Source organism: Trichoplax adhaerens, genomic scaffold, assembly GCF_000150275.1.
Source record: "Trichoplax adhaerens TRIADscaffold_31 genomic scaffold, whole genome shotgun sequence".
Classification (NCBI taxonomy): Eukaryota; Metazoa; Placozoa; class Uniplacotomia; order Trichoplacea; family Trichoplacidae; genus Trichoplax; species Trichoplax adhaerens.
In genome coordinates this window covers 64,612-82,134 of record NW_002060971.1, presented here as the reverse complement: position 1 = coordinate 82,134, position 17,523 = coordinate 64,612, and the positions used below count along the sequence as shown (strand labels likewise).

At 31.7% G+C, this 17,523-nt stretch overlaps 1 protein-coding gene across 1 annotated transcript; it reads right to left on the bottom strand.

Annotated features, from left to right (window-relative positions):
* Positions 1-5,023: 5,023 nt before the first annotated feature.
* On the bottom strand, positions 5,024-17,145 carry TRIADDRAFT_61887 (uncharacterized protein; the record flags this gene model as incomplete). The annotated part of the gene is made up of 30 exons (XM_002117821.1): positions 5,024-5,287; positions 5,362-5,486; positions 5,834-5,889; positions 5,979-6,096; positions 6,177-6,323; positions 6,508-6,582; positions 6,689-6,807; positions 6,895-6,986; positions 7,087-7,237; positions 7,753-7,928; positions 8,053-9,887; positions 10,690-10,887; positions 10,927-11,127; positions 11,237-11,555; positions 11,677-11,775; positions 11,926-12,124; positions 12,468-12,621; positions 12,783-12,841; positions 13,162-13,342; positions 13,517-13,599; positions 13,712-13,827; positions 13,955-13,986; positions 14,092-14,266; positions 15,243-15,316; positions 15,425-15,482; positions 15,590-15,957; positions 16,045-16,083; positions 16,189-16,290; positions 16,870-16,990; positions 17,101-17,145. 30 exons carry the CDS (start codon positions 17,143-17,145, stop codon positions 5,024-5,026), a joined length of 5,781 nt encoding a protein of 1,926 aa, XP_002117857.1.
* Positions 17,146-17,523: the final 378 nt, after the last annotated feature.

Sequence of the window (17,523 nt, the reverse complement as noted above, 5' to 3'; positions counted from 1 at the left end):
TATGATCTGGTGATGTAAAGTGGCAATATTCCATTTACACAATTCATGAAATTTAATTTGTTGTTAAATCGAGATATAATCAAGACAATACTTTCATTCTTGGTCAGTTAAATGTAGTAGACTTATTCGCACTCAGTATTTCTAGCTCATTCTTTAGATATGAAATACTTATGAAACGAGTTAAATTCTAAGCAATTTGATTAATAGATTAATTATTGTAGCGTATGATATAAACAAATACCGAAATAACCGCCTTGCAATTCGTACATTTAAATGTTTTAATAAAAATATAAGTCAGAATATATGCGTCTCCTCAGAATTGATTTTCGATGGAGAATAGCAAATTAAATATTATAAATAGATCGATTTTGTCCATTTTTCAATGTTCCGGTGTTATCCCCGGTAATTAGTCATAAATTTATTCCTTAAGCACAATATAAACATTTACTGAATATAGGAGAATTTTCTCTTCATTTTCATACAGAATCTCCTAGATCATTCAAGTTACCCATAGCTGGTAGTAGCACTAGTTTGATAAATGGCTACGCAACAATTTAAAATAACATTAGCACTAATTTGGATTTTAATTTATCACGCTAATAATCTATAATAAAGCTATCATTAGCAATAAGTGATAGCAGAAAATGAAATCATGTATCCATCACTCTAGCAACAGCGATGAAAATCAAAATCAAGTCATTGATTGATCTTTTTCGATAGTTTAGTAAACAACTGTGAATGAAAAAATAATTAATCTAATTAAGTAACAAATCGGTACCTAGGCTGAAAGGCTCACTATGCCTTATTTATAGTAAATTTAGACAAATATTAGGGATAATATTTATATTTAGTATCTCTAATAATAGCCTTATTGTTCTCCTTCTTCAATTAACAGCTTAATCTTGTTACCAAGACAAAATTGATGAAGTACAAATCACCTTTCTTATTCTTTCGTAATAAAATGTAAGTATAATTTCAATACGTATTCTGATCTATTACCAAAATGCTTTATTAGACTCATTTCACCTGCTTTTATTTAACTTGCTAAATGGTTATTTAAGCCACTGATATATTTAGCTTTGAACATTTACATTTTAAAACTGATTGAGAAAACTCCTTCATCTGCTAGGATATTGCGGTAAGCTTACATCAAATTGCAAATATCTGATATTTGATACTAAAAAAATCTGTAAATCTTTAAGGTAAAACAGAATAACGAACAGTCATCACTTAGGATAGTCTCGTTATTTATGAATTATTATATTACATTCTCGAACTATTTTCTACGCTATTCCAATTAATTTAGTAACAAATTACAATTGTCTAATCATACCTACATTTAAAGATAAAAGTTAGCATAATATCGCATAAATATTAGTAAAATTATGCTTTCTGGCATTCCATTATTTATGTTACATGGCTTACTATATGCTTAAATATTGCATAATGCATAAAGATATGCAGATACCTATTTCTAGTTCGAAAATATGGAGAAAAGAACTTTGACGACGTTAGCAAAACCTTCGCAATATATTGAAAATAATCTAATCAGTACTAAAAGTATTATATTAGCGATCCTTGAGAGGTTAAAGTTACTAGGTGATATCTCTAGACTTATAATACACTACTTTCAATTAGATTTTTGTCATAGACAATTTCCTGATATTGCTTCATCTTCCAAAAAAAACATACAGTATTTAACTCCCGGATAATATAACTTTGTGATCAAGAGAATACCAATTGCGAAAAGTTACTATTACTATTTAAATATGCTATTAACGATATCGAGAAATATATAGTGTTTAACTTGCGGCAATATAATGTTGTGATCAAGAGTATACCAAGCTTTCACTTGATATCGCTGTATTAAATATGCAATTAACAATATCGAAAAAACATATAGTGCTTAACTTGCGGTTGTATAATTTTGTGATCAAGAGTATACCAGTGCGAAAATTTGGAATCATTATTTTAAATATGCTATTAACGATATCGAGAAACAATGTGCACGTATAGTGTTTAATTTACTATAATATAATTTTATGATCATGAAAATACGAAATCTTGGTATCGCCATTTTAAATATGCTATTAACTATATCCTAATTCTTCTTATGTATAACATTTTGAATTCATTGCTTTTCTCTTTTTGTATAGATTTACGCATAACACTACAATTTGCAATCCTAAATTCGGTAATAATGGTATATAAATTGGCTTTATGGTGTTTAGTGGCAATCATTTGCTTTCATCAGCATTGCCATGGAGCTAGTAAGACTTGTCTTCCAGTTACACATATCTTTAGACATCGTGAAAAAATTGGTGATGATACTTGTTCAGGCAGTGTAGTTGTTCAGTCTTGTGCTGGCTACTGCAGTTCTGCTTCATTCCCGTCTATAGATCCTCCTTTTTATCGCCCGGTTGTCAGATGTTGTCAATCTATTAACACTACTACAGTTCCTTTACAACTAAAATGTGGCTCTAATGGATTTAAAAAGATCATCCGCGCTACCTATCACGTCCAATGTGCATGTCAAGGAGATTCATAATCTATCTCAAATAAAATCAAATTTTTACTCCAGATCAAGAATAAAGCATTTCCAATCGAAAGGATGACCTATTAAAGCAATAGATTAAACTGATGAATATTTCATAGCCATCTCATTGATTAGGTTGCATAGATATAGCTATTCTATTGGTGGCGATGAAATTTTATTAACTTGAAGTTGTGCTTTCGTTAGTTTCAATGGGTAGGCAAATTCTCCGTCAAATCTAACCCAATACCCTATAGAAAATTTCAACTTTTCACATCTTGATGTTGTTCGCCTATTATAAACATGTTATGTCTTCATCTTGAATATTTTAGCGAAATAGAAGGGAACATTTCTATGAATTCATCATATCTTCCATATACTGCCGCAAAACTGTTTACAATTTTGAGCAGATAATATTTAAGTGATCAATGCCCATATACTCGTATTTTAAGCACAATCGTTAAATAATCACCTAAAGTTGCCTTTCACATATTAAATATACTTGTTTCCCTCAACTCTAATATTAAAACCAATTTAGTTCCTATTTCCCAAGTAAAACGTAATTCATACTTATTTAGTGTGCTTAGAATTAGACCTCTTGTACGATATAAAATATTTCATTTAGAAACTTCGATTAGAATTATACACATGTTTATTAAATTGAGCAGTCACAGCTTTAGAGATAGGGTTAGCGCTGCGTCTTGCAGCCGTGATTCTTCTCAGCCCGTTACTTTTGGCTATCGTTAGATTATAGCTAGATATTTAAATATATTAATAATTCTTCGTTAATAAACTAGCTCTTATTTAAATAACGCGATCTCATGTTTCGATGTAGCTCATCTAAAATTGGACAAGAATTTGTCCTTAAATTAACATAATTGCTGTTAAATTCTTATTTTAGCTTCATTTTAGTATAGGATAACATTTATTGAATTCACTATGTCATGGTCTGTGCTAAATTTAATGATATGGCTTATTAGCTGTTTTAGATTATAAACAGTAGTCAGGAAATTGTACCTTGAAATTGAAATAATAAACATACGTGTTGGAATCAAAAAATTTTTTAATTTACTTTATAACGAATAACATTCCAATATCATTTCTATTTAGCTCCTTTTTAAGATTTGGACCGACTTACTTTGCGATAAACTGTCTTGTCTCTTGATCAATTTTTGGCTTTCTAGCAGTAACGTCGTCAATAACTACAAAATCAAGTAGAATATCAACAAAGTTTATAAAGTTGCAATAACTATACCAAATCACACTCCAACTTATCTTTTTTTGCTTCAGGGATTAAAACAACATTTCTGTATTGTAAATAAGTCCTAGGTAGATAATAAAATTAATAAAAATAGAATAACTTTCCACTGTCTGTATTAAAAAATGAAAATAGAAGGCTGTCACGGACTACTTCCCAACGAGTTTACTAGTCTAACGTGAGCGCTTACTTTGAGTTGCTTCTACAGATTACTACCCTAATCTGTCGAAAGGTCTAGTAAGAATATAGTACTGCTACTATAACGTCTAAGAACTACCCTTCTAAAAGGCTCATGATCTTATATAATAGAGTGAAGTATACAAGAAACTATAGTTCTTGTAGAATCTTTAAGAAGATACTTTATCGCACTTCAGAAACTAAAAAAATCATGAAAGAGTCAGGCTTATATCCGTTATAAATAAATAATTTATTTACGTAAGTATCTTTCCTCCAGAATAAGGCATAATGATAATAGTTGATGACAGATCCCGTGAAACTAATCGAATTTATAAGTTTATATACGGACGCTTGCATCCGTGTTTTCCACTCTAATACTATAATCATCAGTATTTAGTCTGAGAGCCACCAATTTTTCAGGTTTTTATAACAGTTTTTGGTAAAAATTCAGTGTGGTATTAGTACAAGTATGTCCTGGCTTCTTATGAATAGTCGAAAGTTATTTTTTCAGTAATAGCAAATCTATGTATTAGAATTGCGGCCACTCAATAATAAAATGTATTAGAGCTGCCTTATAATGCATTATAATGCTATTATAATGCTCATTCAGTTTACTTCAATGAAGGCTTGCTGTTACATACATGAATAAGTGGAATTAAAATTATCTAATAAGCCAGTTGCCTCAAGCATTAATCTCGTAGTTTATTAATAGCAAACATGATTAATACTATCGCAATTACGCAAATAAGATATTATAAAATCCTCAATGCAATCCAACTATTACAACTTGAGCCCTACCGATAGGTAAGGCAGCCGCAGTAACCTATATCCAGAATTAAAATTTAAATTAATATATGCAATGCATCGTATCCTTATTTTATAGTAAATGTACAGTATGTTTTGTGGAAATCTTAATATCTAGTATCAAATTCATTTATATTGTAAATTTCGATAACATTCAATTTCCTTAGTAGAAAATATTATAAGTATTTATTTAAAATTGGATGCAAATCTTCTAATAATTTTCCTTCTCAACCTTACAGTCCTTACTTAAATTAAATAGAATCATCTCCGTTCGGTTTAGGTAAGTGAAATAATTGGCCCCCGCAATTATCTACATTAATTCCAAACCAGTGTTGTTGGCTACATTTGATCCATCGATGATCCTGAGGAATAGAAGCTGATATTAAGCCTTTTGCTAGATATTTTTTAGCTTTTCGTTCTTTTCCTTCAATAAGTGCTCCATAAGCTCGTAAATGATTCCAACGAGACTTTATAACAGGATATTTCCGCGAAATAGCATGCAATGTTTTCATCGACTGTTGATTAAGTGAATTTTAATAGTTATTCATTCACTGTTAAAATGTCAAAGGATAAATCCAATCTATAGTACCTTTTTGCTACGAAGCTTATATTTATTATTGCCTTTCTGCTGTGCCCAACACAATAAATTAGCTTCAACAATTTTACTATAGGCTCTTGCTGCCATCAGTATAGAAAAGTATTTTGGTTCCAAATCTGCCATGTATTATATAATCCTTAGTTAGGGTCATTAAGTTATTAATGTAGGTAAATTAATAGTATATCAGGAGTATAGTAAAGTGTTTTGGTTTCATATCTATCACGTATATTGAATATTCCTTAATTGAGGTCATGAAATCACTAGCGCAGGTAAATTAATAGCACATCAGGGAAAGAATAAAATCAGTAGAAGTATAGTAAAGTGTTCTGATTCCATATCTATCATATACATTAAATATTCCTTAATTAAGGCCATGAAATCACTTAAAGTAGATTAATTAACAAGACTTCGAGAGAAAGAGCAAAATAAATAATATTGTAAAATAGACGATTAAAATACAAACTTGTAGCGAGTTCTATATATTGGTTTGCCATCTTCCATAATTTATGTCTCGCATTCCTAAGTATCATAGGAATAATTGTAGTAAGAATCCCGTAATAGTATAACTAAAAAGAAGATGTAAGGTCGTTAAAATGAAATAATCTTACCATAATGCGTGATTAGCAGTGATGTAGTAAAATAAGATTGTATCATCGTCACGAATTTTCTCACAAAATACTTGACCAACATAGTTGGCAAAAGTATAGTATGCGTCAATATGTTGATCTGCAAATAGTGATAAAAATCTATTCATTGAAAATCTATATCTATCTTAAATGTCTATCCAAACAGAAGTGATTACTTACTTATTTCTAAGTTTAAGTCTAGTAAACAGCAATGATACCAGGTTAAACCAAAAATATCTGACTTTTCTCCCGCTAATAACTTTAGATTTAAAATTTGTTCATGGCAGAGTGATTCACTATTCTCACAAAATAGAAAGATTTTAGAGTCTTATTCAATATCATATGAAGAACAAGAACACTATTTAACATCACAATTTTTCCAGTATAGACCTGCCAGATAATAAAAGTGCCTGAACTATAATGGGTAAAATTAACATTTTGGAAGCCACTGCATTGGATTTACTGGCTGTATTATATCTTGCCCTTATTGTCGAGGTAATTGACAAATTACTTGATTCTTCTTTTATGTTTTCTTGGTCATCAGCCATGCTTACTAATAAGTTAGCTTTCCTCAATGCTTGATGGCCTAGCAATTCAATAAGAATTACAAGGATGATGATGATTTTTAGTTTAAATTAGTGCTATTTCTAATTCACTATAGCATTAAACTATGATGCAAAGATCTATCATACCATGTTCAACTGCTTGTTGCAATAATCCACGACCTAATTTGGTGACTAACAGAACACTCTGCAAATGAACCATAGCTTCTAGAAGTTTAGCATTGATTTCATTTTCATATTCCTTGATACTATAGTAATGGTAAAATCACTATTTATAACCTAGCATTTTAAGCCAGACCTGTTATAGATTCTTTAATAAAATTTTGTAGCTATACCTTTGCATGGCTTTCACTTGTAAACGATCAGATAGTTCATAAATTTTTCGATCGAAAGATATTTCAATTAACTCTGCATAAGCAATAATTCTCTAGGGTAAAAATATTAAATCATTATGCCAATACACGAGAAATGGTATAAATATCAATTATTATCAATGGTTATTTTTATTGTATTTTCAGAAATATGACCTGATCAATTTCTTGGTCAACTTGTTCTATTTTATTCACTTGCAACAGAGCAGTCACGTAAGCACGAGTATTGTCGTTATTTAAGCGGTGGACGTAATATAGATGAGCTAAGCATTTAGCTTGAGCAATTTTAAGTTCTTCTTCCGCGGTTCTATAGCTCGAGAGAAACATCATAAGATCATGCCCATTAGTTTATAATGACAATAGCTATAGATAGGTTACCAGTCGAAAGCACAAATGAAAATCATTAATGTGAAGCTATTACACCCAACAAAATGGTAAATATCAATTGCATTGTTGCCTACTTCTAATATGACTAATTAGTTATTCATGATATAATAATATATGAGATGCATATAAAATAAAAGAAAGATTTATATCAACTTGCCCATCGATTTATGATGAAAATTATAATATAAATTACAAATTATTTAATAATGGCCATAAGTAATTCAACAATCGAATGTATAAGTATAATTAGTGATGAACAAACAAAATGGCGAATATCTATTTCAAGGCTAGCATAGTATCTAGGATGTATAGAGTATGGATTTACTTGTAAATGGATATCTTTCTATCGGTATTAACGATTAATGAATTATACAACCAATTAGAATATAGAATCTATTACATGATATTTTTATCTGTTAACGAGTTATTTATTACCTCGAATTCGCTGAGTGTTGTTCCGGTAGCTGGCGATGGTGTTTTTGGACAATTTGTTGAACTAGTATTTGCCACTTACATTTTGTTAAATTTTGTGGCTGTGGACAACTCAATTCCTTCAGTAGTTGACTGAAATGTTCTTTTGCTCGATTGATATTATCGCTAGCTAAGTAAGCCTAAAATAACAATCATTGTTAATCTAAGGAGTCTACGCATCGCATACCATATTTAAGCAGAAAAACTCTACAAATAAAACACTGCCACGATTTGCATTTAAATAGAACTTATTTTCCACATTACCTGGCCTATCAGTAGCTCTAAATGAAATAGTTCATCTTTACTGACATCCAATCGATCATCTTTAAATAAATCGTTATTATCACCACGTTGCATAGATAGCTGTAGACTAATTGTGATATCATCGACGTTTTGGTAGTATTGCTTGAGGGATAAATTTTGAATTAGCAACTTTTTAGATTCTTGTAAATAATTTAAAGCTCTAATAGGTGAGGTATTAATCATTCCAGCGCCTCTTTCAATTAAATAGCGGAAAACTTTGGTAGTATTCCCGGCTAAACGCCAATGGTGGATTAATTCTTCATAGATTGATTTTAATATGATATCGCATTTACATTTGGATGTTGGATTAGCTGAGTTCACGTCATCGTAACAACTCGTTCTATTAACTGAGAGAGATTCAGGCTGTTTGTTTTGATCAAGATAGCTTTCGTAATCATCGAGTTGGAATGAAGCCTGCTGTGGCAATTTGGGCGATTTATATTGATCTTTTCGGTACATAAGTTTGATGCTTTTACGCCAACTGTTTCGAATCATACTATTTTTTAATTTAGACTTGACTCGATTTCGGCGATTCCAATTATATCCTTCCATTTCATCTGAGGTAATACTATCGCTAAATTTCAAGACAGATTGGCTAACTTGTATTATAGCTACTTCGATCGGATTGCTACCTTTCATTCCTTCAAGAGAAGGATTATCCAATCTTTCGTGGATGCTACTAACTTGATTCAAGGCTAATTTCGTAGCCGATGAAGGTTGGCTTTTAGCTCCAGTTCTAGTATTATAAGACAGACTTCGTTCATGTTTTTGACGTAAAAATGACAATGAAATTCGACGATAGCGATTACTAGAACGGCGTCGATTACTTTTTCTTGCTAATCTTATCGAGCCCTTGTTCATGTTAGAATCTTCAAGGGTAGAAGGATTTTCATCCATAGTTTGAATATCATGATAGGGTTTAGGATCATCATCCTGTTGATGATGCTTATCGAAATGAATCTCATTGATTTCTTCCAATCGTATAGCATTGCTTTTATTCATTTGTAAATGATTCAGATTGGATGTAGAACTCGTTTCCTGATGCTTACTCACACCAGTTCTTAAACGATTGCTATCTTCATCACCTTGAAGTTTAGATAATTCCTGAAGCGTAAAGCGACGTTTAGAATGATTCTTTTTTCTTGAAGAGAATTCCGATTCAGTTTGTAATGTATGGCGGCGCTTAAATAATGCATCAGGAAATGCTTTACTTTTTTTTCGGCCATATAATATTTGATCTTGATTGGGTGTATTAAATTTCGTAGGCTGACTTTTATCGTTATCTTTGGGGATATACATAGTTAAACTATGCTGGCTTGCGATGGAATATCGATTGGACAAATAAAATACTGGTCGATGAGAAGTTTGAAATAGGCTTCCACCACAAGACTGACATTGACATGCTCTTGATTCTAAATAAGTTGCAATACGTGTATGCAAATCTTTTCGAAGTTCGGTAGTTAATAATTCATATATTGTGCTCTGTATGCCATCAGTACAAAAACGCAATTGATAGCATCCTTTCTTTTCTCTCTCTAGACATTGGCATGAATTTTGCAATATGAATTGCTTCGATGGATCCTGTACTTGGCCATAGCTTAAGGAACCGCATTCTATTAGCTGATTCTTTTTCAGTCGGTTAATGCATTGCTGCAGTATATCCAAAGTTATACTTTGATTGACTAATAATATTTCATGTAAAGTATCTAGAGTAAAGATAACTCCAATTGCGGCAGCATGTTTGATGATTAATTGATCTAATTGTGATAAATTATCTACTTTGACTTGAATTGCGGCTAAATATAAAATAAAAAGTTTAAATTTAGTGTTAAAATCTATCCTGTTCAAACCTACATGTCTACATAAATTGATTTCATTATGAGAAAGTGCCGGTATGCAATTTGATTTTGTGAAAATATAAATAAAATAAAGCGTTAACTTTGCTATGGTGTACTAATTTCCTCTATATCATCATTACTGAGCATGTTGCAATCAGCTATCAGTATTCATTCAAGCAGCAGGTATAAAATTACAAAATAGGATGATAGTCCATCCGCCTCTAAGATCTTATAACGCTAGCTGGTAAAGGTATATTAGATATGATCTGATTCGTTCAAGTAGCAGTAATAGTAAAACTAACTGATTTGCAAAAGTTATTCCATATCAAAGTATGGACTAGAATCATAATCTATCTGCTTATCTAATCGAATAACAGTATCAGGTAAAGGTATATTAGATCTGATCTAATTCTTTCAACTAGTAGCGATAGTAAAACGAATTGATTTGCAAACTTATTCAATATCGGCATAGGATAAGATGCTGATTTATTCATCCCTCTATCTAATCGCATAACATTAGCAGGTAAAAGTATATTAGATCTGATCTGCTTTATTCAAGCAGCAGCTATAATAAAACGAATTGATTTGCAAATATTTCTATATCAAAGTATAGAATAAGATGATAATCCATCCGCCTATATCATCGCATGTTATTAGCAAGTAAAGCTATATCAGATCTAACCTAATCTCATATAAAAAAACTGACAAGTAAAATTAAGATAGTATAAAGCCAATTTTAAAAGCAGCTGATGAAACTTACATGCTATCGGATCAGGTATTCTAATAGCTGATAATGAAATGCCATTAGGAATGGCACAAATGTTATTTGCTTCTAATGTGGAGGGGAGTAAATAGTCAGGATTGGCAGTAGCAAACGCAATTCTGCGTTGGTTAGTCGATGCTTGATCTATACTACTCTTTTTAGAGGTAGTATCCTGGCTAGCGTCCATAGATGAGCCTGATCGTGAAGAAGATGATTTATTCAAGCTAAATCTACCTTGATCTGTTTCACTTCGAGTTGATGCTCGTCGAAACCAAAATGAAGGTAGTAGTAAGGTAGAATTACGTCTACTTCCAGCGGTAGAGGAACTAGAATGACGACGAACATCGATCCTATCATATTCTTTAGCCCGCACTATATGGATATACCCATCGTAAAGCAGGCAATGAAGTAAATCTTCACACCATAGCGGAACACCTAAAGGCGCAAATTGCTCCAAACGATTATTAATTGGTAGTAAATGACTGCTAGGATGCAGGTAGATAGTAGATATTGAAATGGATGCACAAATTTCATCTTGTCTTACCTCCTCGATGATATTTTGTAATTAAACGTTGTAATGAAGAAGTTATTTTGGTTACTTCTAATGCTTGGCAAGCAAAATTAACAAGCTCTTCTTTGGTAAGCCCTTCAAGCCGGATATAGAATGTTTCTCTTTTGCTACTGTTGTCATTCTTAGTTTCTAATTTATTTTGTTGCATTTCATTGGCTATTAGACTACGCGTTATTACCAATTTAACTAAGGTAGTGCGTAAGAGATAATTCAATATTTGTATGGATTCTTGATCAATAACTTGGATATCGTCAATGATGAAAATCAAAGTGTTGTGGCTAAATTCAATCAACTATTTGCAAGTAAATTAACATTCTATATCAATTCCAAATTGAAATAGATAGAATTGGAATGAACTGAAAATTTTAGCCATGATAATTCCGTTATCTATAAGCAATCTAAAAGATACTTACACTCTGTAGAGTACGACTTAGTATCTCTCCGTGAGAAGTTTTCTTATTCTGCTCTGGTAAAGCTGTATCTATTTCATGTTTTTCATAGTCTTCCTTAGGCTATTCATTTCATTAGTAATATAGATGAGAGTGGATTAGAGTCGTGATCCTTCATTAAGGATTAAATTGACAATGACAGACTTTGGCTATCGAATTGCCAATAGGATAAACCAATGACTATTTGTTAAAATTAATGTTTATTGAACCTACATGTAAATTGAATAATTCTTTCCAAAACCAAATATTTTCCCTGTACCAATGATAGCGTGATAAAGATGCTTCCAGTTGATTTAGATCGAATGATTTTTTTTCATTAGAAATGTCTAAATGTAAAATTTTTAATAATAGCATTCGAGCCAAGTAGAGCGGAGAATCCGTATGATCCGATGCACCAGCAGCCGATATTACACTATTTCAAAAATGTTAATGCTGTTAAAAGTCCTATCTAAAACTATACTCAGTTTTAGATAATAGTAATGAACGACAACTATGAGCTGAATTTTTCGAAAAATTATTATACTATTGAAAATTTGAATGCAATAGAAAATCTAACTTGTATCCGATATTATGCACAACTAGAGATTAAAAACTTAGAAATATCGACCTATAAAAAATCACACATAATCTTAGCTTATTCTAGCTACTTAATCCACTAAAAGCAATGTTTTAATTTCCACTCTATCCAGCTATAATCGTGTAGATCTTACTTCTATTTAATATTTCTAGCGTAATTATTGAAATAAATTATCTACCTGTAACCCATAGATTGAGCGATGTTAGAAACAGCGTAAAGTAAGCGACTCTTGCCTATTCCATCCGTTCCTTCAATGATGATTTTTTGCATATCATTCTCGTTCTTCATCAGCTGAAGTCTATCCTCTATATCTTTTAATTCCTTGCTACGACCTATAGCACATTAAGAGTTGGAAATATCAATATCTGTATGTAACTATTGGTTTATGTTACGACATTTCACAACTTTGAACCTCAATTCGTAACCTGTCTTTATTCCTGTAGCTGTAATAACAAGATCAATGTTATTTAGATCAGTTTTTTCCCTAATATACCTATCATCGGATATTTAAATTGGCGAATATCTTGCACCCAAGCTTTCATAATATCTTTCCTATACAGAGGCATCAAAATTAGCTCTTAATAGTCAATTCTTTTCAATTAACAGTTGCTTTAATAGCAATAGATTTATTATAACTGCACTTTGTATAGAATAAGTTTATGGCCCAAATAGAAATTAATTTTATTCTACTCATCATATTACTACGCATAAATATAAGATTTAAGTATCGCAAATGTAGTGACAAATTTTAATAATGCCATACTGTATATGAAAAGTGGAGTTAAACTTCTCCATCGGCAATGTATGTGGGTTTACTAACGTTCTGGAATACTCATCACCAGCAAAAGGTAGCTAAAGAAATAATAACTCACTTTATATCTCGAGAATATTCATATGGAGACACTAAACCAATCCCTTTCAAATCAATCTGATGCAAATTAAGGAAATTGGATCTTTTAAGTTTGGAGTTTGCATAGGTATCTTTATCACAAATAATTTTGCCACGGTAATTGGTCATTAGCCTGGCGGCCATATTGACTTTCCTACCAATAACTATCATGTTACAGTCAAAATTTAACAAAGTTACAACCAGCTAAAACCACTCACGCTATTCATTACAATCATTAGCCACCGATTTAAGTAGCAAAATCAAATGAAATGAATCGCAGTGTGTAATAATTATCTTTAATCTCGATTGCAGCTAGCTTTAAGGTAATTCATTCCAACCTGTATATTCATGGCGGAATGATTCGTGCCCGACAACACCACAAAAGACTTTACCCGTTGCTATACCAATTGATATTTCATCACTATAGGGCATTGATCATAAAATATATGATTAAGAGAAGAAATAATTACAGAATGAATCCATCATGCTAAAGTCCTTTGAACATTAAGGAAGAGAAGGGAATAGGCGCTTACCTAATATCGAGTTGATCAATACCTTCCTTAATACGAGCGGCTGCAATAACCGCGCGATTGGCAACATCTTCGCACTTAAATCCTGGCATACCAAAAATAACTAAAAAAGTGCATCCCTAGTAAGGGATTGCAGGAAAATATCATCAAGGCGAAATATAGATTTCAATGTCAAAATAATTTGCTTATAATAATTATGATCGTTCTCGTCACTATGATTCCTTCCATTTTATGGTGTCAACTTACTTTATCAAACATAAAGATTTTGTTAATATGCCCTAAGAAGTATTAATTGCTCATCAGAACCGTATATAAGATACTCAAAATGAATATCCATAGCTGATATTACATAGATCGATGGAGAGAAAATTATTCTGTATCACCTTTTAATTCATGGATATTTTCTTGAACAGTACGGAAGGCAGTTTGCAAGGTCTTGGTAGCGTATTCCCCGGAATCTAATGAGCTCGAATGGTCGAAACTTAAAACTAAATTGATGAAAACTATGGAGGCTCGAACAATTTCCGATAAGTATTCAATTCCTTCACCGGAAGTAATCTGCACAAGAGAAAATTTTACATATCCAAAGATTATCGATGTTCATTCAAATTGTAAATTGAAAGTCTTTACACCAAATACTGTCGACAAAGGCATTAACATATAAATAGAACTGATGATATAAGTGAATTGGAAAATGCAAATAATAACTCGTCTTCTTTTTAGTTGTAATTAAATAAATTTTTAAACGAAATGTCATCACAATTCCTAATGTGTTCTTATATATAGGATTGAACCACTAATAGCATTTCAATGACAGAGGCTTTCCTTATGGGTTACCGAAGGATACCACTAAGCAAAGTATTTCATAACCTTAATATTAATTGTACATGCAAAGTGATAAGCAAGCCTGATTGCTGCACTAGTTAATTGAGATATGGCTTGATGTTATGGCTGATATTATTTTTAATTTTTCCTAAACTAAACGTAAAAAATGGCTCGATATATCTCATAAGATGCACTAGATGCGGGAAATGTTACTGCAGCTAGCAAAATTCCCCTCTTAATCGATAGTAACTGATAAGATAAAGAAATTAATTTTAGTAGAAAATATTAATATTTAAAGTTGATCAGCGTGTATCATTAATACTAATATAAGCAAACTGAAAACACAAAATCAGAGTTTATCTCTTTTCCAATATCTGAGGAATAAAATTCTAGCAAATAACGCTGTATTAAAATTTTTATTAGTCCATGCCGCCAGAGAAAAATCAATAAATTTTTCAACGACGTTAAAATCTCTTCCTCATAACCTTAGGGAATAATACCTATCAAACTAATGAAATTATATTTTATACGTGATTTAATTAAATGTCTTAATGTATTCGTTGATTATTAGCTAGTCAAATAGTAAACTTTAAATTAGGGCTCACTTTGTGCAGGATATTTTATCCATAAGTAAAATAATAGCTAATAATGACCACTAATAACGATAAAGCGGGTGCGAGAGAATTATAAATATAATCATAAATATTACCTTTGATATAACCACGGGAGAGATAAATTTCTCGACATCTTTTTGGATAGGTAATATTTCTAAGCTATCTCGAACTATAATAATATTTTAAGATTTAGGAGAGAGATTTGACCATAGTTCTACTTTATTGAACCCTTTACATACAAGTGACAGTAGCGATGCAAAGACTATCATTCTCTTACCTGGAAATTCTATTTGATATTGAAAGCTTTGGCAATGGATACTTTCTTGCTTGTAGATCTAGTAAAGAAATTGATTGAAGACGACATTATAGCTAATTACGTCAGACTGATTATGAAGAATTTTTATTGATTACTCCTGATATCATGAATTGCTAAATGACATACGGCCTTAAAGCCTAATTCGACGTCTTTAGCTTCGATGGAGAATGATACTAAGAATTTCCAAGCAAGCTGGCTAACTAATGTAATTCCAATGCTCATGCGAGATGCGATTTCTTGTCCCCTTCTCATATCATCGATGATAGGACCATGAGTGATGAAATGGCGTACTCCATATTGATCATTTCCAACATATAAAACAGCAACATCACCATACGATATAACTGTTTTGACTGATAGATAAACCCCAATTCCAGTATCCCAGTTGGTGCATATTTCTTCAATCATGAGGCTGCAAAGAATGACTTTTCGTATAATTTGTTCCGCTTTTCTGCTATTATCACAGCCATACCAGCAAGCCAAAATAGCATCTCCTAAATTGATTGAATAATAGTAAATAAAAGCCAATACAGCTTAAGTTAAAGGGATTGAAATAGAGTAGACATAACTTTGAATATTACCAGCAAATTTTAATATATCCCCTTGACATCTGAGGATACCTAGAATAAGGAGAAGACTTTATATTCAATTTTCTTATAAGAGACAAATTGAAATTTCTAGCTAATAAATTGTAGGCAGAGTGAAATAATAAAATATTCAATCACCTTCAATGATTACCCTTAAATATTTATTAAGAGTCTTAGTTAAATGATCAGCGCCTCTATAACCAACTTCGTTTGTATAGCGTTCACAGAGAGCAGTAAATCCTAACCAAATGAATAAAAATAGATATTAATGAACAAAGCAGTAAATCCTATCTAATTTGAGAAAAGATACACGTTGATACAATGAGTAAAACAGCAAATTCTATCCCATTGAGAAAAGAAAAATGTACTGTAACTAAGGAAAGGAGTAAATCCTATACAACTGAGAACAGATCGATGTTAACGGATAGAGTAGTAAATCGTTTCCAATTGAGAAATGATAGAGACAGTATCAATGAGCAGAGCAGTACAGTAAATCGTATCCAACTAAGAAAAGATAGATTTCAACAAGCATAACAGTAAAATTCTATCCAATTTAGAAAAGAGGTATATAAATGAGAAGAGTAAATCCTATCCAATTAAGAAAGAAGAGATATAGAGGGCAACTTGGACTAGAAATTAGCTGACTATATCTATTATCTGATAAAGGTGGAATAATAACCGTGATGGCATAGATGAAACGATTAAACTGTAAAACTGATACATGAAATCTTCAAAATGGGCTAGGAGATTTGCTCTATACGGAACAAATTGAGTCTATGGCCAGTTTTATCACATCCGGAAAAAATCCTACTAACTAACCTTTTATATCTACTATCATACTGACACAGCGTATAGTTTGTCTATACGGAGGTGATCGAGAAACTTGATGAAATTGGACTAAAATATCAGGTACATGTTTGATAATTTGGAAATCTTGAGCCTAATGTCGGTTATCAATAAAAGATCTTTAGCAAGACAAGGCGAAATGAATATATAATGTTAATGTTTATTGCAGACTGTTCACTATCGAAAAAGAAATAACGGACAAACATTTTTCTTGGCATCAGAGTGAATATCTTTACTAGTTGCCTCCATCATAGTTAAACGATCAGAACTGCTAGTTTCACATAGGAATAAGCGGATAACGTCAAGATGGAATCAATCAATGATGGCGATATCTTCGACTCGTTGAAACAAGTCTTGGATGTCTTTTCACAGATGTGGTAATGCTGCAAAGAAACACCTGGGAAAAGATATCGATAGCCTAATTTTGCGTTAGTTTACCACTGGTTTACCTACTCATAATTCATAATATTTTCTTTCTTCCCATGAGCAGATGAATATTCATAACAAACTATGCAGGCATTATTTTTCAAGCCATATATAACTCTGTTGACGATTATAGATTAGCTAAATTTGGTGTCGATTATTTTTTATCATTGTCATCTTTGGACAACGTTATACGGCAAATTT